General features: G+C 44.8%; 1 protein-coding gene across 1 annotated transcript; it reads right to left on the minus strand.

Moving 5' to 3' along the window:
- Positions 1 to 751: 751 nt before the first annotated feature.
- Positions 752 to 18,437, minus strand: PASK (PAS domain containing serine/threonine kinase). The gene is made up of 17 exons (XM_071437229.1): positions 18,280 to 18,437; positions 17,200 to 17,403; positions 16,302 to 16,531; positions 15,019 to 15,189; positions 13,533 to 13,673; positions 12,804 to 12,938; positions 11,891 to 12,175; positions 11,438 to 11,537; positions 9,765 to 9,939; positions 8,137 to 8,993; positions 7,318 to 7,499; positions 6,674 to 6,841; positions 5,803 to 5,928; positions 5,068 to 5,202; positions 3,471 to 3,670; positions 2,074 to 2,207; positions 752 to 1,169 (listed from the first exon to the last, which is right to left on the minus strand). Exons 2-17 carry the CDS (start codon positions 17,360 to 17,362, stop codon positions 1,006 to 1,008), a joined length of 3,366 nt encoding a protein of 1,121 aa, XP_071293330.1. The 5' UTR covers positions 17,363 to 17,403; positions 18,280 to 18,437; the 3' UTR covers positions 752 to 1,005.
- Between the last annotated feature and the right edge of the window lie 13 nt (positions 18,438 to 18,450).

Consider the following 18,450-nt stretch of genomic DNA (forward strand, 5'->3'; position numbering starts at 1 on the left):
CCCGGTGCGCAGGGCAGAGTGAGGGCAGGAACAGCCCGGTGCCCCGGGGGAGAGAGGGGGCAGGAACAGCCCGGTGCGCAGGGCAGAGGGAGGGCAGGAACAGCCCGGTGCCCTCAGGAGAGAGGGGGCAGGAACAGCCCGGTGCCCAGGGCAGAGGGAGGGCAGGAACAGCCCGGTGCCCTCAGGAGAGAGGGGGCAGGAACAGCCCGGTGCCCAGGGTAGAGTGAGGGCAGGAACAGCCCGGTGCCCCGGGGCAGAGAGCGGGGCAGGAACAGCCCGGTGCGCAGGGCAGAGTGAGGGCAGGAACAGCCCGGTGCCCCGGCAGAGCGCTTTGCCCTCTCCGATCCCTGCAGAGCCGATCCCCGCCCGGGCAGAGCCGGGGCGCCGTGCCACAGAACGCAGGTGAGGGCAAGTTGTTGGAGATAGCAGCATGCAAAGCTGGATTCAAAGCTAATTAGTAATTAAGATGAGTCCTGTTGCTTCTCTGCAGCACTGCAGCAGCCGGCCAAACCGCTGCCTTCGGCCTGACCCTGGCTGACCTGTACCGCAAACTGTTCCTGTTACCCATGTCCCAGCCAAGTTCTCTTTATTCTTCCCAATATCTCTGTCTCATCAAAATTGAGGACTGTTTTCCTGAATATAGACAGGACACTGATATTTAAAAAAAGGACACTACCAACCCACCCCTCCCACCCAAATCATGCAATTGCATGTCTGGTTTTAGTCTCCTTTGTGCACACATACTCCAGCCATGTTATCATTCATTTATTCATTCACTTTTCAGAAAAATATATAAACTACATATAAAAAGTAAAACCAGGCAATAAAAATATTTATGAAGAATTTAAACAATATTAACTCTTTGCCTCATATTTTTGAAACACGTCCTGGGTAAGAACAGCAATAAACCGAGTATAGGTGGGTATCAGCAGGTAACCTTCCAATGGGACCTATCCTGCTAACAGAGCTCAGACCTATCTGAGTCGTTCCTGGCTGAAGAAGCCTTTAGACTGAGGTGTCAGCTGGCTCAGCAGAGGCAAACACCTCCTGCCAGGTGTAATGTGCCAGGTTCACAGGCTGGCGCAGCCACGGAGCCTCTGCCAGCCTGGCAAGGGTCATGCGCTGCTCCGGATCCAGGTGCAGGAGCCCGGCCAGCAGATCCATGAGCCCTGGGCAGAGACAGCACAGGATGGCTTAGGCTGGAGTTTAGGCAGGTTGGGAATGAGAGAGACAGTCTGTGCTCAAAGAATGACAAATCTCCCCAACTCTGCTGCACTGAGCAGCTTTCCAAATCATCACAGAACACATTAGGGAGCATTTTTTCAGTCTTCCCCTTTATTTTGGGTGGAAAAACACTGCTTATACTTTCCCAGGAGATCTGCTCCTTTTGAAAAGCAAATGGGAAGAGCTCTGTCCTGGATTGCCAAGCAGATTGTATTCTATTTGCCATCTGTATGGCAGCTGTCTTCTGTTCAGGGGGCAGTTTTCCTTATCTCTTCCATACCCAATCCTCTCTCAGGGGGGCCATCTGCTGATAACAGCTATTGAATGTCACTGCATGGCTGATAAGAACTACAGCATCCCATTGGGAGATGTGAGCCCAGAGGGAGGAGCCAAGCATTCCTGCCTGGATATAATCTGGAGATTCTGGAACACCAGCACAGCTTCTGCACTGGATTCCCAGAGGAACAGCAGCTGCCTCTTGCCCTGGATCTTCAGAGGCAGAGACTGCACCTTTCTCCAGGATCCCTGCTCCAGCAGAACCAGGCCTGACACTGCAGGAGGGCTGAGCCACAATTCCAATGGTTCTGCTGCCAACAGCCTGACCCACAGGGTGTCAGGCTGTGTTCTGACTCTGTCACTGTTGTTTTGGTTTACTGCATTGTTTATTTTATCTTTTTATTTTCTTCCCCAATAAAGAACTGTTATTCCTGCTCCCATATTTTGCCTAAAAGCCTCCCTTAGTTTCAAATTTATAACAATTCAGAGGGAGGGGATTTTTATTTTCCATTTCAGGGGAGGCTCCTGCCCTCCTTAGCAGACTCCTGTCTGTTCAAACCAAGCCAAGCTCACCTTCAGACACGGGGCGAGGAGGACTCAGGACAGCTGCCAAGGCCTCCTCCAGCTCACAGAAGGGATTCTCCCCAAGCACCAGGGTGTAAAGGGTGATGCCAAGTGACCACATCTCCAGCTCAGGGCCATGGTACCTGTGCAGAGATAAGCTTGCTTCAACTCAGACTGCAGCTAGCTATATGCTAAAGAAAGTGAAAAGAAAAAAAAAGGGCCTTGAAAGCCCTTGCTTCCAATGTTTATTTTAACATAGGAGGTTTGTGGGAATTCTAAGAAGGTTCTCATGTGTTTGAAGAATCTGCATTCTCTTTCTCCAGGAAATAAAACCTACCACAGAACAGCTAACCAGTTTCTGTTGATGAGTATGAGGTGTAACATCCACCCAGACTTCCACATACATAAACTGGTGACAAGAACTTACCCCTCCACCTTCTTCATCATCAGTCAAAACTGTCAAGTAAATATTTAACTGCAAGAGCAAACACATCCTCCCAGCCCTTTCAAAACAAAAGTTACTTGGAAAAAACTCTTAACTATCTCAATTCCATCTGAGAAAACATGCCAGTTCCTTCACACAGTAAGAGGTGGAACTCCTGGGGCAGAGCTGCTTGCTTCACCTTTCATCCCATTCCCAGCAGGAATTTCCTCTCCTCCTTGCATTGCTTCTACCCCCACTGCTTTAGGAGGAGGACCCATGGAAACAGCTGTGAAGCAGGAGCAAGATCCATCCATTACAGCAATAATTGTAAAAAATTACTGTGAAATTGTAAAATCCCCTCTGATGGGGAGGCTTCCTTGTGGAGCAGCTGGGAGAGCACCACCTGCCAGGTACAGAGCACTTGGAGAGGGACACAAGAGGGAAGAGAGCCAAGATTTAGGCAGCACATCTAAAACAGCAGCAAAAGAAGCTGCAAGGGAAGAATCCTTGAGTCCCAAGGAGTACAAAAATCAGTGGGGAGATGAACAGGGATCTACAAAACTGCAGAAATTCAAATAGAGGAAAGCACGTGGAAAAGAGAACAGAGAGGATGAGAGTGGGAGGATACAAAGCACAGACATGCAAGGAGAAGGTGCTATCAAAGCAATACCTGCTTACTCCATGTCTCTGAAAGAGCAGCTTTTGCTAGAGAGAGCCTGACAACAGATTTAGAAATTACTTTGTACATATTCAAGCTTTTGCAACTTGACTTCTGTCACTAGAGTGCCCTACTTTGTATGCACTCAGACCTTCACGGTGATTTCTGCCACTGCAGTGCCTTAAATCTCGCTGCATTTCCTCTGGTGGGATACTCTAGCAGCATTCCAATGGCACAGCAGCTTGGCTTCTCTGTTCCAGCCCTGCCCACGTGGGTTATTTTTGGTGTGATGGCACAAAAATGACTTTTCAGAGGGTAACATACGGTTTGCCAGACAGCACTTCTGGTGAGCAGTATTCAATTGTCCCACAGAAGGTATAAAATAATTTCCCAGGTTCCAGGTAGGCAGCTGAACCAAAATCCACTAATTTAATTGTGAAATCTTCAGCAATGACAATATTTTCATCCTTGATATCTCTGTGAAGGATGTTCCTACAGTGGAGATACCCAACAGCTGATACAAGCTGGAAGAGACAGAAGGAACTGGGTGTTACTACACAGAGTCCCTGAATAATTGATGTAGCATCACAGCTTTCCCAGTGCCACATTTTGGCTTGTTTTGACACTGCCTAAACAAGATTTACATCCTAATTATGGAAACTGAAATGGCCTCAGGCCTGCCTGTCATCACTGCTGCAGTGCTCTTGGAAGAGACACTTTAAAGGGATTTTGCTGCTTTCATCTCACAGATGTGCAGGAGGAGGGGATGCTGCAGTCAGGATGTGATTGAGAGCATTGGAGCTACAATCCTGCAAGTTACTCTATTTTTATCTCAGCTTCATTTGGAGGGTCCTTTGGTTTCTCCAGAAGGATATTTGACTGTGTGCCTTCCATGCTGCAGGATGACAAAGCATTTGAGAGCCAAGTTTGGTATAAATAACACAGTCACTCCTAAACTCCATTCTTTTTCCTGCACGATTCATGCTTTAATGCCATAATTAAGGATAATATGAGAATGATATCACCTTGGAGATGATCCTGAAACTCCTACAATGTTTTTAACAAGAAAAGCAGATGGCTGAGGGAGAAAAGTTTCTATTTATAATACAAATCTGCCTCTGCAGAGAAATGCAGTGCAGATCTGAGGGAACAATTCAGCCTTGCAAACCCCAGGCTGGGTTAAGGAAAGGGCTGATCCATCACAAGGCTAAAGGGGCACCTTTGGCTTCCATCTTCCATGAGCACTCCAGCTGAGGGCAGGGTGAGCACAGCAAGGGTGTGTGGGGGGGTTACCACATGCACAGCAATTCCTGCATACCCTAGAGCAAGAATTTATTCCAAAACTCTGAGGGGAAATTACCTGGGACTGCTGCTGTGGTCAACTCACTAAACAAAGGACAGTTCAGCCCTCAGGCAAGCTCTTGGCTCATGGGAAACTAACCTGAGTTACTTTGCATTATGCCACCTTAAAATCCAATATAATTTCTTGATTTAAAGAGCAGAGCTCTTTACTCCTTTAACCAATCTAAACTAAGCACTGAAGTAAGTGAAAACGTGGCTTTTTGTAGGCTTGGGGCAGCTTCTGTGAGTTTTCCTCCTCTCTCAGAGGAAATGTGAGTGCTACATGAAGTGTCTGGGTGACAGGGGCTGTGAGCTGTCCTGGGAACAGCTGAGGGGCCATGGCTCCACAGGAAACCCTCACAGGCAGGAAGGTCCTGGAAAGGCTTTTTTATTATTCCTAAGTGAACCTTAACAAGGTTTCTGCAGGCAGCATTTCAATCAGCCCCACAGAATGGTGGAGAAAGGTTCTGCAAGTATTGAGCACAACTCCAGTGCCAGTTATCAGCCAGAATTAACCAGAACAGAGTCCTGGCTCTTACATTAACCAATTCTCACCTGCATGTAGCAATTCTGCTCTCACCTGTCTGAATATGTAGCTGGCTAATGGCTCATCCAAGTTGGGCTGATTATCAATAAATGTAAAGAGGTCCAGACCAGATCCATGCTTCTCCATCACCAGCTGGAAGAAGCCTTCATTTTCAAATACATCCAGAACCTATAAATAAAAGGCCTTTTAATCATGTGCTTCATCCTCAAAAAATTGCCTTTTTTTTTAACAAACACTGTTCTCCTCTTGGAGATTTAATTGGTGTATATTATAATCTTTAAAGTATCATTTCACTGAGCACAAATGTTTCTTGAAAAGAGTACAGGATTAAAACTGGAGCAGAATTAAATCTGAGAGGAGTTCTCTTTCTGAAGCAAAAAAACCAACCAACCAAAAAAACACCAACAACTCCAAAACCAAAACCAACAACCTCAAAACAAAGAGTCTGAAACAAGATGTTTCCAGATTATTTACTGAACTGGTTGGTACATGTTCAGATGTGACATCACACTTCCAAGATATGCATCTTATCTTGAAATAGCTTTTTTTTCTGTTAAAAATCCCATTTTCAGATCAGTTTGGGGTAAAAGTGTGGACAATCTGCTGGGATCCACCCTCCAAAGCAAAGCAGAATAAACAGGTTCCTTTCTGTCCTGAAAAGACAGATTCAGTAGAGGACACTTCATGCTGAAGAGGAACACCAGACACCCAGGATGCAAACCAAGCACCTGGTGCAGTGCAAACTGCATCAGTTCCCAGCCACTGTACCTTAATGATACTGGGGTGCTGCAGCTTCTGCAGGATTGCAATTTCTTGAGTGACCCTGCCCAGGTCAGGATCATCCACCCAGCAGTCCTCCAGCACCCTCTCCTTCCAGATGAACTTTACAATAACCTACACAGACAACAGCATTCAGCATCATCTGCCAAAGCATGCCTTGGAGTGTCAGGTAAATTAATTTGCAGGAAATCTGTTAGTGCCTCCTATTACCAGAGGCATGGAAGTAACCCCATGTGATTAGCTCAGAGTATATTTGAATGTGTTTAAATTAATTTAGTCCTGGAAGCTAAATGATGCACATAAATGGAATCTATTTATTGCTGCTCTGAATTCCAAAGGTTTTGGCAAGCCAGCTCTCTTATCAAGCAGTTACAGCACATGGGTGCAGTGGAGGGAAAGAGCATTAAACATCCATGCAGGAGAAACACCAGAACTTGCCCTCTGAGCACCCAAAATCCTTCTCCTGAAGAAGAGGAGGTGCCATTATCTCAACACATCTACTCCCCATTCTTGAGTCATGGCACAATACAGATTTTGAGGTTTGCCATTCTCTTTAGTAACAGAAGACTAAAATCTATAATTCTGTTAAGATTAATGTCTACTTCTTTCAGGAGGTTCAATTAGCTGCATTAATTAATTCATTAACTCATTCTGCACCTGTTGTCTCAGGTAACATTTATACACAGCATCAATGCAAATGTTCTGCTGTCCTGTTTCCATTGCAGATTTCTGTTTCAACAAAACAAAGCCCCAAACTACCAAAGAGAATCTTTTGACAGTACAATGTTAACAGAATATGAATGCTCTAACCTTTCAGTTTTCATCCTAAATTATTATTGAGCAACAAGAAATACTTCACCTCCTGCTGATCTTTCTTGCTCCTGGCACTCCAGACAAAGCCAAAAGAGCCTTTGCCAATAAGATTGAGAGTGCTGTAATTTTTTGCATATTCTCCCTCACATGCTCTTAATCCTTCAAGATCTTCAGCTCTTTGGGAATTGTTGAAAAGTGAAGCTGATCTGATGGCCTAAGTACAGATATATAGGTTACAATAGCAGCAAAAAATGAACAGGCATAGAATCACATTTATAAAATTAATAAATACTGAAAAGAACATGCACATCTGCAAGAATAGATAAAATGAGGAATCCTTGGTAGAGCTGCACTATATTTATAATATGTATATATATATATATATATATATTATATATGTGTGTGTATAAGTAAATATTTGGATATAGATATATATAGGTATATGACAGTGAGTATCCTGCAGTTTGGAACTGCACTGTTCAGGCTGCAAAGGTAACACCAGAAGTGTTACAAAATAGCAATTGAGATTTTGTTTTAGTATGTTAAAAAAAAAAAGTAGGGAAAAAAAGAAACAGCAACATCCACTCCACCAACTCATGTCATTAATATGAAAATCTTCTTGACTTTAGCTTCAGCTTAGCAGTCAAACAAGGAGAGAAATGCTCAATATTCAAAGATAGGATTTCTTACTTCTCCAAGAATTTTAGTAGAAAGATCAGCCACAGACTGGGAAGAGTTTGCCAGGCTGGCAAGGAGATGCTGAGTCTTTGCTAGAGCTTCTTTTTGGCTCTGTGAAATGTCTTTCACCACCCAGACACAGAAAAGCACAGTGGGATCCTGCAGCTCTGCACATTTCACCTCAAAGCGTATGCCTGCAGAAAGAGGTGAGGAAATGAAAATGGTAGAATGTAACTTTAGTGTTGAATAAGATCACAGATGATTTAGGACTAAATTCAGAGCTCTTGACAAAAAGTTCAGAGTTTGGGGAGCAGCTTCTCAGTAAAGAATCATCAGAGGGGCTGCCACCAGCACAGCTCTTCTATCAGCTACCTCCAGAGCTCCCACTCCAGCAGAGACTTGTCAGTGTCCAATTGTGATGATTCATTTCAACTGTTATTCTAGATTACATAAAAACAGGGATTTTATTCAACAAGCCACTGAATGCAGCTGAAGGAGTGAATGAAGCAAACTCCATGATACAATTTTTAATTTACAATTTTACAGTGGAGTTTGTATTTTCAGAAAAAGTTATCAGGTTCAGACTTTTAAATTGTGTTTTGAGAGTATTTCTGAATTTTCAGTAGGGATTAATTTCTTACCAACTCTGTATTTTATACCACCTCCTTTTCTGATACCCTCTGGGTAGACTTAAATACCATTTTTTCTTCTAGATGCTTCTTCCTTCCTCTCCACTGTGAGCTTCTAACCAGAACTGTCTGCATTCTCCAAAACTGTGGGTGGAAAGGAGCACCCAGTAAGAGTTTGGGAAGGGGACAAGGCTTCACTTACTGAACTGTGAACCATCTCTGTGACAGCAATTCCCAGTGTAGCTGCCTTCCAGAATCTCCCAGGTCAAAGGAGCTGCTGGATTTAGCCTGCCTTCTTCTTTCACTGGGGTGGATGTTACTTTGATCTCCATATTTTGCTGCCTGAGGAACTGACAGTGTTCTTCAGGCCTGCCTTTGCTTTTCAGGGGCTTTCTGGTGGAATTGTCCCCCACAGTTTCTGCAAGGGTTTCAGCTTGCTCAGGAAATGCTTTGGAGGATTCCTCAGAATTCTGTAAATGCCTCATGGAGGCCAGCCATCCAGAATCAGCTTCTGTGGCAGCAGCACTCAGCAGCTGCTTTCCTTGATGGGTGGAAAAGGCACCGTTGGTGTCAATTAGCACATTGGAGCAGCATCCTCCTGCAGGAGCTGCAGTAACACCTACAGAACTGTCTGAGCTCCCCTTGACACCAGCATTCAGCCCCAGCACTTCAAGACCAGAGCAAATACAGCTCAGTTCAGATTCTTTCACATCTTCAGAGGCTGTGGCAGCTCCTGGTGCACAAGCACTGCAGCCTGGTTTATCTCCTGAACAAACATCACAGCCAGGTTTTCTTTCACATGCAAAGAAGGTGGAAGGATCATTTAGCAGGCAGTTGTCAACAGCAACGTGCTCCAGGCTGGAATGTCTTGCATCACACATCGAGTTTGTTTTTGACACCTGCCTTGGAACCATGTGGCTTTTCAAGACTTGTCTGCAGTTCAGAGCTGTCCCAGGCCATGGCTCATCCAGTGTTGGTGTTCCAGGTGAGTTCCAGGTGGCTGCAGGAGGCAGCTGCACTGGGTCTTTACAGGCTGGGGCATTTCGATTTTCTTCTAGTCTGGAACAAACAGGCAACAGTTACTGCAGGAGATCCTGCACTGTGACTGCTTCTCTCTGCAGTCTCCAAGTTCTGACCTAAATCCCACTGTTGTGAGTCAGGTGATGTGAGAGAGAGCCTTGCAGAGAGCATCTTCTGAGAATTATTTATCCTCAAGTTTCCACTGTTCTACACTGTGCCACTGCTCTGGTTGTGTCAAGCCAGCTTTTGGGATAAGGCTCTGAGAGCTCATCTGTAGCAAGGCTGTCCTCAGTGCAAAGACTCAAAGTTATCAGCAATATCATGATTACAAAATAAGAAAACTGCCCTAGTGTGTAATATCTCTTTAAATAGGGTCACTATTTAAAACCTGGACCAATAGATTTATTTCAAGTTTAAAAGCAAAAGGCAGAAAGCTGTTTGCACAGGCACCCAAAATCCTGACAAATTTACCAAAGAAGATCAGGTACACTCACAAGACACTCTTTCCCTATGGATAATTTCCATCTCCAGCTTAATTTCTAGTCTGGATGAAACATTTGGTCCCCTTTAGAGCTGGAATTTCTGTGCCTTTACAATGGTAGCTTGTGCAGATATAAATAAAAATCGAAGGCAGGGCCAGCTCAGCCTGTCTTGCAAACAGCACCCAGATTCTAAAGACAGCAAAGCATGGAAGGCTCTGGCTACACCTCCCCACAGACATCAAACAGGTGAAAAAATCAGCTTTTTCGGGTGATTGCCATCACAGCTCTTCATTTTGCCAAGTGAATATGCACTCTGTGAAATGCCTACCTATTGTTGGGGGTGGATGCTGCTTCAGGAGGTGAGGGAGGAGAAAAGAAACTGGTTCCATTCTTTTGTTTATCCTCATCATGTATTAATTTGTCATCTTGGTGTTGTTGCTCCAATTTCTGCTTTTCATCTCTTGACAGAAGGTGTGCTAAAGATGCAGCCAAGAAGCTGCTCTCTGTACCAAACAGGAAACAAAACCACACCAATTTAAACTCTTATATTTAGGCTTCAGAGGCTACAGTGATTAAAAATAAACTTGGAACTGCCTTGGTCTGTCTTTTTCCTAAGGAATTGAGTATAAAAGGCTTGACTGAGGCAAAACAGTCAAAATACAAGCATTCCATTCTACTTTGAAGTCACTACATGCAGGAATCTGTGTGTTTTAGGGTTGCCAGAATTTGCTTTTCTAGCAAAGCTCTTGGGCAGATATTGGTATCACATGTTAGCTACTTGAACTGAAGTTCAGAGGCCTAAAAAATGCCAATAATGGAAAGAGACTGAAATTAAAATCATCATACAGCAGCAGCATTAAAAAAAAAGCTCAAAGCACACATATACAGCCCATTCCTACCCCATATAATAGAAAGATTTGGACTGGATTTATGTAACTCACTGAAGCTGTAAGATAAAAAAAAGAATATAAACATGTTTGAAAGAAGAGGAAGTTAAGGTCTTTCCTCCCCCAGTGACAACAGATCAGAAGAAAAACATGAGTTTGGAAGATGAAGTAAACCAAGTATTATTGCTGCAGAAGAAGGTAATGAGTGAACAACTCTAGATTTGAATTTAGAACAATCCTTTAATTAGTAACAGCTGAGTGCCAACAATGCTTCCTCACTGGAGAACTGAACTACTCCTAGATTAGGGGCATCATTTCATCAAAGAATTACCTAAGAAATTGTACATTGTCTACCAACTCTTCTTTGTTCCAGTGGGGTGCATTGGTTTCAGCACAGACCTGCATTTCTAAGCAAAGAGAAAAAAAAATAGGGGGAAAAAAGGAGATAAAGCCAGCCTAAAATGTGATATGGGTGAAAGCATGAACTTGCTGGTGTTCTCTGTGTTGGACAGAGCTGGCTGCAAAAGACAGATATGTAAATATGAGGCTTCTTTGCTTCTGTTTATTCATGCTGTGTTCAGTGAAGTAAAATTTTAGTAAATTCTGATGCAAACTTCATCAGAGGAATAAGTGATGCCTCCCTGATTGAAATATAGCAACCATAATATTGACTATTAGCCAGCAGCAGAAGCCAATTCAGAATATTGGATTTTTCCCTTAAAATATTAATCCTAAGTAGCTACAGCTCTGCTGCAATACAGTCACAAAAGCTATATTTTACACATTTTAAAATACCACAGGGTCCTAGCAGGGAAGGGAGGGAAAGGAAGTGCTTGTTAAGTACAAAGTGTTCTCTAGTCTCACTGTGATTTCCAAATTGGATATTCAGTTTTATCTTCTTGGCAACAAAGAGAGAAGCTCAATCTTAGGTGAAAAATTCTCTTTACCTGAGGTTATGGTGGAAACCTGATTTTAAAACTGCATGGAGGGGCATTGCTTTTGTGAAGAATGTTCTTTTTTTGTGGGTGAACCTCTTGTGTCTGCTCATTTCCCCTTGGTTACAGCAGCCAGAGCCAGCTGTGGCAGGCAGTGACACCTTCAAAAAGGCACTCACCTTCTGTCCCTGTGGGATCATCCAGGGGGGGAAAAGGCAAAGAACAGCCACTGCTTCTTCCCATGTTGTTATAGAAACCAGGGATCAGGAATGTAATGTTCTAAAACAAAAACAAAGCCTTATAAAGCTAAGCCAACTCTCCCAGGACGGGGGTAAATGCTGACAATCCCTGTTTGTGAGCCTGATTCTCATGGACAGCCAGGCAAAAGTGATCCACATGACCAGGGGAGAGCACAGAACTGTGCAGCTTGCTTTGGGCTACTTGAAATCCATAGCAGCTCCTCAGCTCTGTAAGTGTCAGCAACTCCAGCATGGCAATTCTCATGTCATCCCCCACCAAACCTGTGGAACACTGGGGTTTTGGGATGGCAAGGAGTGTAAAACAGTTTCACAATTTCAGTGGGTATGCTGCCACATACAGCAGTCTTCTGGGAGGATATGAACTTATCTTACCTTTCCCAAGAGATCTTTCTTCTCATAGCCAAAGAGCATTAAAGCAAAATTATCTGTGATGCCACAGATGGTTCCATCTGACTGGACAGTGATCAGACCACTGATGGTGGAGAAAACCACAACTGTAGCAGAGTACTGATAGCCTGGGAGAGAGCCTTCTGCCTGTGGAGTCTCATCTTTCTGCACTGCTTGCTGCTCCTCCAGATGGGTGACTTCCAGCTTTAAACTGAGAGGAAACATGGTGCCCTCTCTGCATTGGCCTGCAGCTCGCTGGATCCTGAGGTTCTGAATCAAAGCAAAAAAACCCCAACTAAATAAAACTCAAATAAAACCTCTAACTGAACAAATGTTTGGGGTTTATTGCATTGTTCATATAAAATGACACAGGAATTCTCAGGAAAAAAGGAGCAGGAAAAGAAAAGGAATTAATCTTGTGAGTATCAAAATGAACAACATCTGGATTTTTAAAGATCTGGAATCCAGTGTTGAACTACTAAATAAATATCCTGAAGATGAAGACTGGTGTATGCTGCAACTTTTCAACAAATTAGGCATTCATAAGAAGGCCTCCTTCCACTCCCTATCTGCACATTTTCATGGCATTTGCAAGACCTGGGTATTCTTTCACTCCTCAGACAGACATGATTGAAATGGGCAAAGAATTAGAAGGAATCTTAAAGAGCTTACAGAGAGAGCACAGTGTCTTACAAAGCTAGGAGTGATAGGTCAGGGCATGGTCTCATCCAGGTTAGGGACTATTCAGACAGCAGCTCCACAAAAAAGCAGCCCACCCTTTCCCAGGGGAACCAGGCTTCTCTCTGAAAAGGCTTTGTTCTGTTGTGTAAGGAGGGAAAGCAGCCTGCACCCCAAATGGGAAGGCTATGGAAGAATGAGGTTGGTGGTTGTACTCTACCTTTGGGATTTTTTTGCCTAGAGGAGGGATCTGCACAGAAGGAATCAGGTCCTTAATGTGGAGTCCAACTACTGCTTCCAATGTTGGGTAGCCATGGAGATGAGCATAAAGGAGATCACAGGATGTAATGTTTCCCTGGGGAGGAAAATTTACAGGATTGTTAAAATTTTAACACTTTAGCCACAGTCCACTCAATGCTTTGACAATGGCTTCTGCAGTTACCTAAGCAGTGGCAGGAAATTTCATTCTGCTGTCCTTTGGTGGACACAACTCACTCAGCAAAAGCAGACCCAGCATAAACCAATATTCCCAAATCACTGTGCAGGGAGCCTGCCCTTTGCCCAGGAGACAGGCAGAGGTGTCCAGTGCTCCTCACAGAACTGTTCCCCAGCCAGATGATCCCTGGACATCCAGGGAAACAAGGACATCCATACCCAAAGCATCAACCCCCTGCCAAACCAACACTGCTCAAGGTAAGACATCCCCTGAGGAGAGAGAGTTTATTTCTGTGTGAGTTATCAAACACATCAGGGTGAGCCTCACCAGAGATCCAGCACAGCTCCTGCAGGCACAGCCCTGCATGGACACACTCCATGTTCACAAACAGCCACCTGCTGTGCCTGCTGCCCTTCAGACACCTTCCCCTCCCACACAAAGCCTCCCAAACTGCAGACACCTTCCCCTCCCACACAAACTGCAGTCCTGTTTGATTGTTAGGACAACACTCACCTCAGCTGTGAAGGAGACACGAGCTGAAAGTCTCTCCACTGGTTCCAGCACAACCACACAAAGTTGGGTGTCTTTGCTTCTTATTTGCCTCAGCCACACTGAGACAGGGATCTTCTCATTGAGGTGGCCAATAACATCCACCTGCCCACCAGATTCAGAAATGGAGACATGACTTACTAAGATTGTGGTTACTTAGAGGGAATTTCAAACAGGACTAAGATACTGAGGCAAGATACTTCCCTATCATTATTAGAAAAACACCATTTCTTGACTACTTACTAGTATTTTATGGGAACAAACATTTTTATACAGAGATTTTTATACAGTTTTGGTACAGAGATTAAAATATCTGAAAATATTACGCAAAATGTTGTTACTTTTGTGTTGTCTCTCCTCACCTCAGGAAGTCTAAAGGCATAAAGGCTTCAGAATAATAAATGTCCCACTCTAACACCTTGCACTCAGAGTGAAGTGCCTCTCAGAGATGTCCTATTTAAGGGATGTCCCATGGTGTTAATGAACATTCCCCATTAGTAACACAGTCCTTACTTTCAGCTGTAAAACAGCAGTTTAATTTCTTATGGGAAGAGATTCTTCTCAGATCAGAAAATGTTTATCTATCTTATAGCCTGCAAGGCTCATCCCAAGCCTTTTATGGTTTTTATATTATCTTGACAGAATGGGTTTATGATTTACACACTGACTCCTATAAAGTATTTGGAACAGCCTGGATTAAGTGCCTCTGTCAGACATTTAATTTTAATTCTCACTGAATCAAACTTAGATCTTTTCCCCCACCCCATATCCAGCTGAGGATTCAGGAAGATAAGGCTCTGAGATACCAACAATTTCAGTTCCAAAATAACACACCAGAAAGAATATGAGCTCATTTTCCAAGGAATCTCTAGTGGCAACTCACAACAGCAGCAAAAGAAAATAATATGGAGATTTTCTCATGCAGTTCTCTTATAAATAACCCCATTCCAGGCAAAATATCAATTCCAGTCTTTTGCACAAACTATGGTGTTTTGACACAGACATTTCACAGTATTTCAATGGCTTTAACCTTTATAATATGCACAATCCAAACTGAGATTTAAAATATATTTTAAAAGAAAACATTAAAAAAATTAAATACATTTTTAAGGGACAGACAATTGGGAGATGTTCCACAATAGACTTTTTCCTTGCTAAGCAATTTTGTAAAAATCTAATGTCCTATAAGTTCTGATTTGATCACCTCACAGTGGCTCCATGTGTTGACAGCTGCAAGGTTCTCATGTGTGTCCCCTTAAATCATCTTTTGCTCTTTGAATTCCCACACCTGCAAACTTTTAAACCAAACACTCCTGCAAATGACACTATTACCAAATGCCCATGGAGTTAAATACATCAGGGAATTATATAGAAAATGTAAAAAACCAAACCAAACCCCAACAAAACCACTTTATGTGGTGGAGAACATTTCCTTGAACATTTGACATACCACAGCTCCTGAAACCACTGAAGAACATTCAGAAGTCTCTAGGTACTCCTCACCCACTGCTTCCCATGCCTCTTGGCCAGATTTGGATATCAAGTGGGACAGCTTCTGACCAATGAGTTCCTGACTACTGCACCCAAGCAGCTTGCAAGCTTGGTCATTGGCCACTAGGATCTAGAAAAGAACAGAAAAACCCAAACCTAAACAAAGAATAATTTTTTTAAGAGCTCATCATCTCCTCAGGTTGTTGCTTTAATGTCTTATAATATCCCTTTTTCTTGGTGGAAATAAAATGGCTCTTTGCAATTCTAAGTTCATGATAGATTCTTCTTCTAGGACATCCCTTGCCCACACATCTTTTTGGTTAAGAGGTTTTGAGACATTGCTTTCCTTTTAGGTTTCCTGCTTTGTTTTAACTGTAAAAAACATCCATGGAGGCAAAACTACAAAGTTATATTTGCAAACAAACCTCAGGCAAACCACAAACTTGCATCCAAGCTCAGAGGTATGCAGTGATCACACCAGTCACTGGCACACTGGAGCCTGTGCAATGGAGCAGTTTGGGACTCAGTGTCTCCAAAGGGGGCAAACCCAAACTGTCAGTTCAAACTAAAACATGGCACAGCTCTCTAAAGGCATCAGGACCCAATTTTAGATTCCTCTCAGGACAGGAACAGAAAAACTCTTTCCTCCCAATGCAAATGAAATGTTTACTGGGGCAGATAAAGAAATCTTGTGCCACCACAAACACATTTCAGGGCTGGTACTTTACAGAGAGAAGGCTTGAAGCACATTCTGCTCTTCCTTTCTTCCCTCATGTCACTCCACAGCTGCACTCTTATAGAAACATTGAATCACAGAATGGTTTGGGTAGGACAGGACCTCAAAGCTCATCCATTTCCACCCCCCTGCCATGGGCAGGAACACCTCCCACCAGCCCAGCTTGCTCCAAGCCTTATCCAGCCTGGCTTAGAACATTTCCAGGAATGGGGATTCCACAACCTCCCTGGACTGTTTGAGAAAAGACTCAACACATCCTTGCTTCTGCTATTATTCTGTGTATTCTGCTATTATTCTGTGTATTCTGCTATTATTCTGTGTATTCTGCTAACTACAACCTGCAATGGAAATAAACTCATCAGCCTTTAGGCGACCACTGAGCTGGAGCAGACTACAAAATGCCTTCATGACACTGATTACCTGCAGACACACAAGAGAAAAACAGACATTTTAGCCTTGTTTCACATAATCTCTACCATTTATGGGCAGCTCAGGGCTGCAGGTACCTCTGTGGTGCTGGCATCCACGGTGAAGATGGCCTGGTTGGGGCTGCGTGCAGCAGCTGGGAGGTGCTGGCTGGCTTCCTCCCCAGCTGGGGTGTGCAAAAAGGAGCAGGAACTGCCAGGGGAAGCAGAGAGAGAGGCAGAGTCCCACTGAGCCCATGAGTTCCCAGTTTTGCTGGTACAAATGTTACGAGCTGTCAGAGAGGACAAACAGTAAGAGCTCCACTTCTCCCCTGTGAAAACACAAAGGTCAGCAATGTTGCTGTAACAGGAGTATCAGAGGAATGGATTAAAGAATAAAAAAGTTGTCAGCTGAAGCAACTGTCAAGTAATCCCAAAATACATGCTTCTAGATTTTTAAAGAAAATAAAATCAGTGAAACTAAAGAAAGCAGAAAGTATTCTAATAAATTTATCTTTTTGAATCTGGAACATATAAACTTAGTCCATACAACTTGCCAACATTCATAAGTTTTAACCAGACTAGTTAACTTTTATTTTTTACTTAGCAGTTCTTAAAATGTTTTGAAATCTCTCTAATTATAAATGAAACAGTCATTAAATAATTGCAGTAAGTGCTCAAGCCCTTATTAAAAACTGTGTTAGTAGAAAGCCACTTAATTAACTGTTCACAGCATGTGACATTGAAATACCTGTGTCCACACCAATGTTCTAGGCTACAAAGTGCCAAGTGATTGCACCACAAATTTCAAAGGCTCTGTGAGCACCTATCCAGTGATGTTTTCTCTATAAGCTCTCCCAGCCTGCAGCAATTCCATGTATCACTGAACAAGTGCATCCTGGCAGATACATATTGCTGTTATCTCTAAGTTTGAGGAAGGGCAAGATCTGAAAGTGCCCAAAAGCTCCATGGGAACTCAGTCTCACCACAGAGTGCTCACCAGGCAGTGATGTTCCAAGCTGACAGAGCCCAGAGAGGCGACTTCTCCTGCTTTTGCTGCCCGAGGGAAAGGATCTGCTCAGAGTATCAGAGTCATTCAAGTGAGTAAGGACTAAGCCTGCTGAGGAAGACAGAAGGGCCCCTTCAGAGGGGCTATAAGCCATGATCACACTCTGGTCGCCAGCCACGCCTCTGGAGCCACCATCTGCAAGAGAATCAAAGGACACAGAGTCAGGCTGGCAGCAGGGACCGACGCTGGCACAAGCCTGTGGTGACAGCAAAACGCTCATTCCTGAGCATCCTGCTATGTCTGTGGGCTTGTTACAGAGCTGACTGCTGACTTGGCATCCTGTGCAGGAGAGGGTTCCATCCCTCTGCGGACCTTTCGTTCACTGAAAAGTTGCATTCCGTGATCCTTCTGGGTCCCTTCCAACCCTGTGTGACCGACAGGACTCCGCTAACGCATTTCTTTCTCTCAGAGCTGCTGAGCGCCCAGCCAGCAACCTCCCCCCCTTTTGCTGGCTTTGAAATCAAAACTTCTGGGTAATTTGGAAAGTCACTCGCAGTTTTGAATCAACAAGTGTAGCGCAGCCTCCTTCCCTCCCCTCCCTCTCTCCCACACAGGGAGCCGGCCGGGGGCCCGCGGCCAGCGGCGCCCACCGGGACAGGACAGGAGGGGACGGGAAAGGACAGGACAGAACAGGAGGGGACAGGAAAGGACGGGCGGTCCGGGACGGGACAGGACAGGAGAGGACAAGACGAGACAGGACAAGACAGGAGGGGACAGGACCGGTCGGGACGAACCGCTCCGGTCGCAGCAACGGCCGCGGCTCCTGAGGGCGGCCCGCCACAGGCGGAGGGCGCGAAGGGGAGGCAGGCGGGACTGAGCAGCCACGCCACCCAATGGGCACAGGCCCTGTGAGAGCGGCACGGAGCGGAGCAAATGGGACACCAGCGCGGGAAGAGGAAAAACAGCTCGAGAGCCCGGAGGTTCGTTGGTCCCGCCGGCCACCCCTTCTCTTTCCCCGCCGCTGCCGCCGCCACACGCGGTGCCCGCGCTCCGTGAGGCAGCACGGCCGACCTGCTCTGGGTAGGGAGGCTGGGGGTGAAAGCCCTTCCGCAGGACGGTAGCTGCTCCTCCCAGGGGTTTATAGGCGGGAGGACGAGGCCGAAGGCAGCGCGTAAGGCGTCCCGCTCCAGGCGCCGGTAGAGGGGAGCAGGTCCCGGCGGAGGGAGAGCAGGCTCCCACCCC

The sequence above is a fragment of the Agelaius tricolor genome, unplaced genomic scaffold, assembly GCF_023055355.1.
Source record: "Agelaius tricolor isolate 1412-34295 unplaced genomic scaffold, bAgeTri1.0.p SCAF_12, whole genome shotgun sequence".
NCBI classification, from domain to species: Eukaryota; Metazoa; Chordata; class Aves; order Passeriformes; family Icteridae; genus Agelaius; species Agelaius tricolor.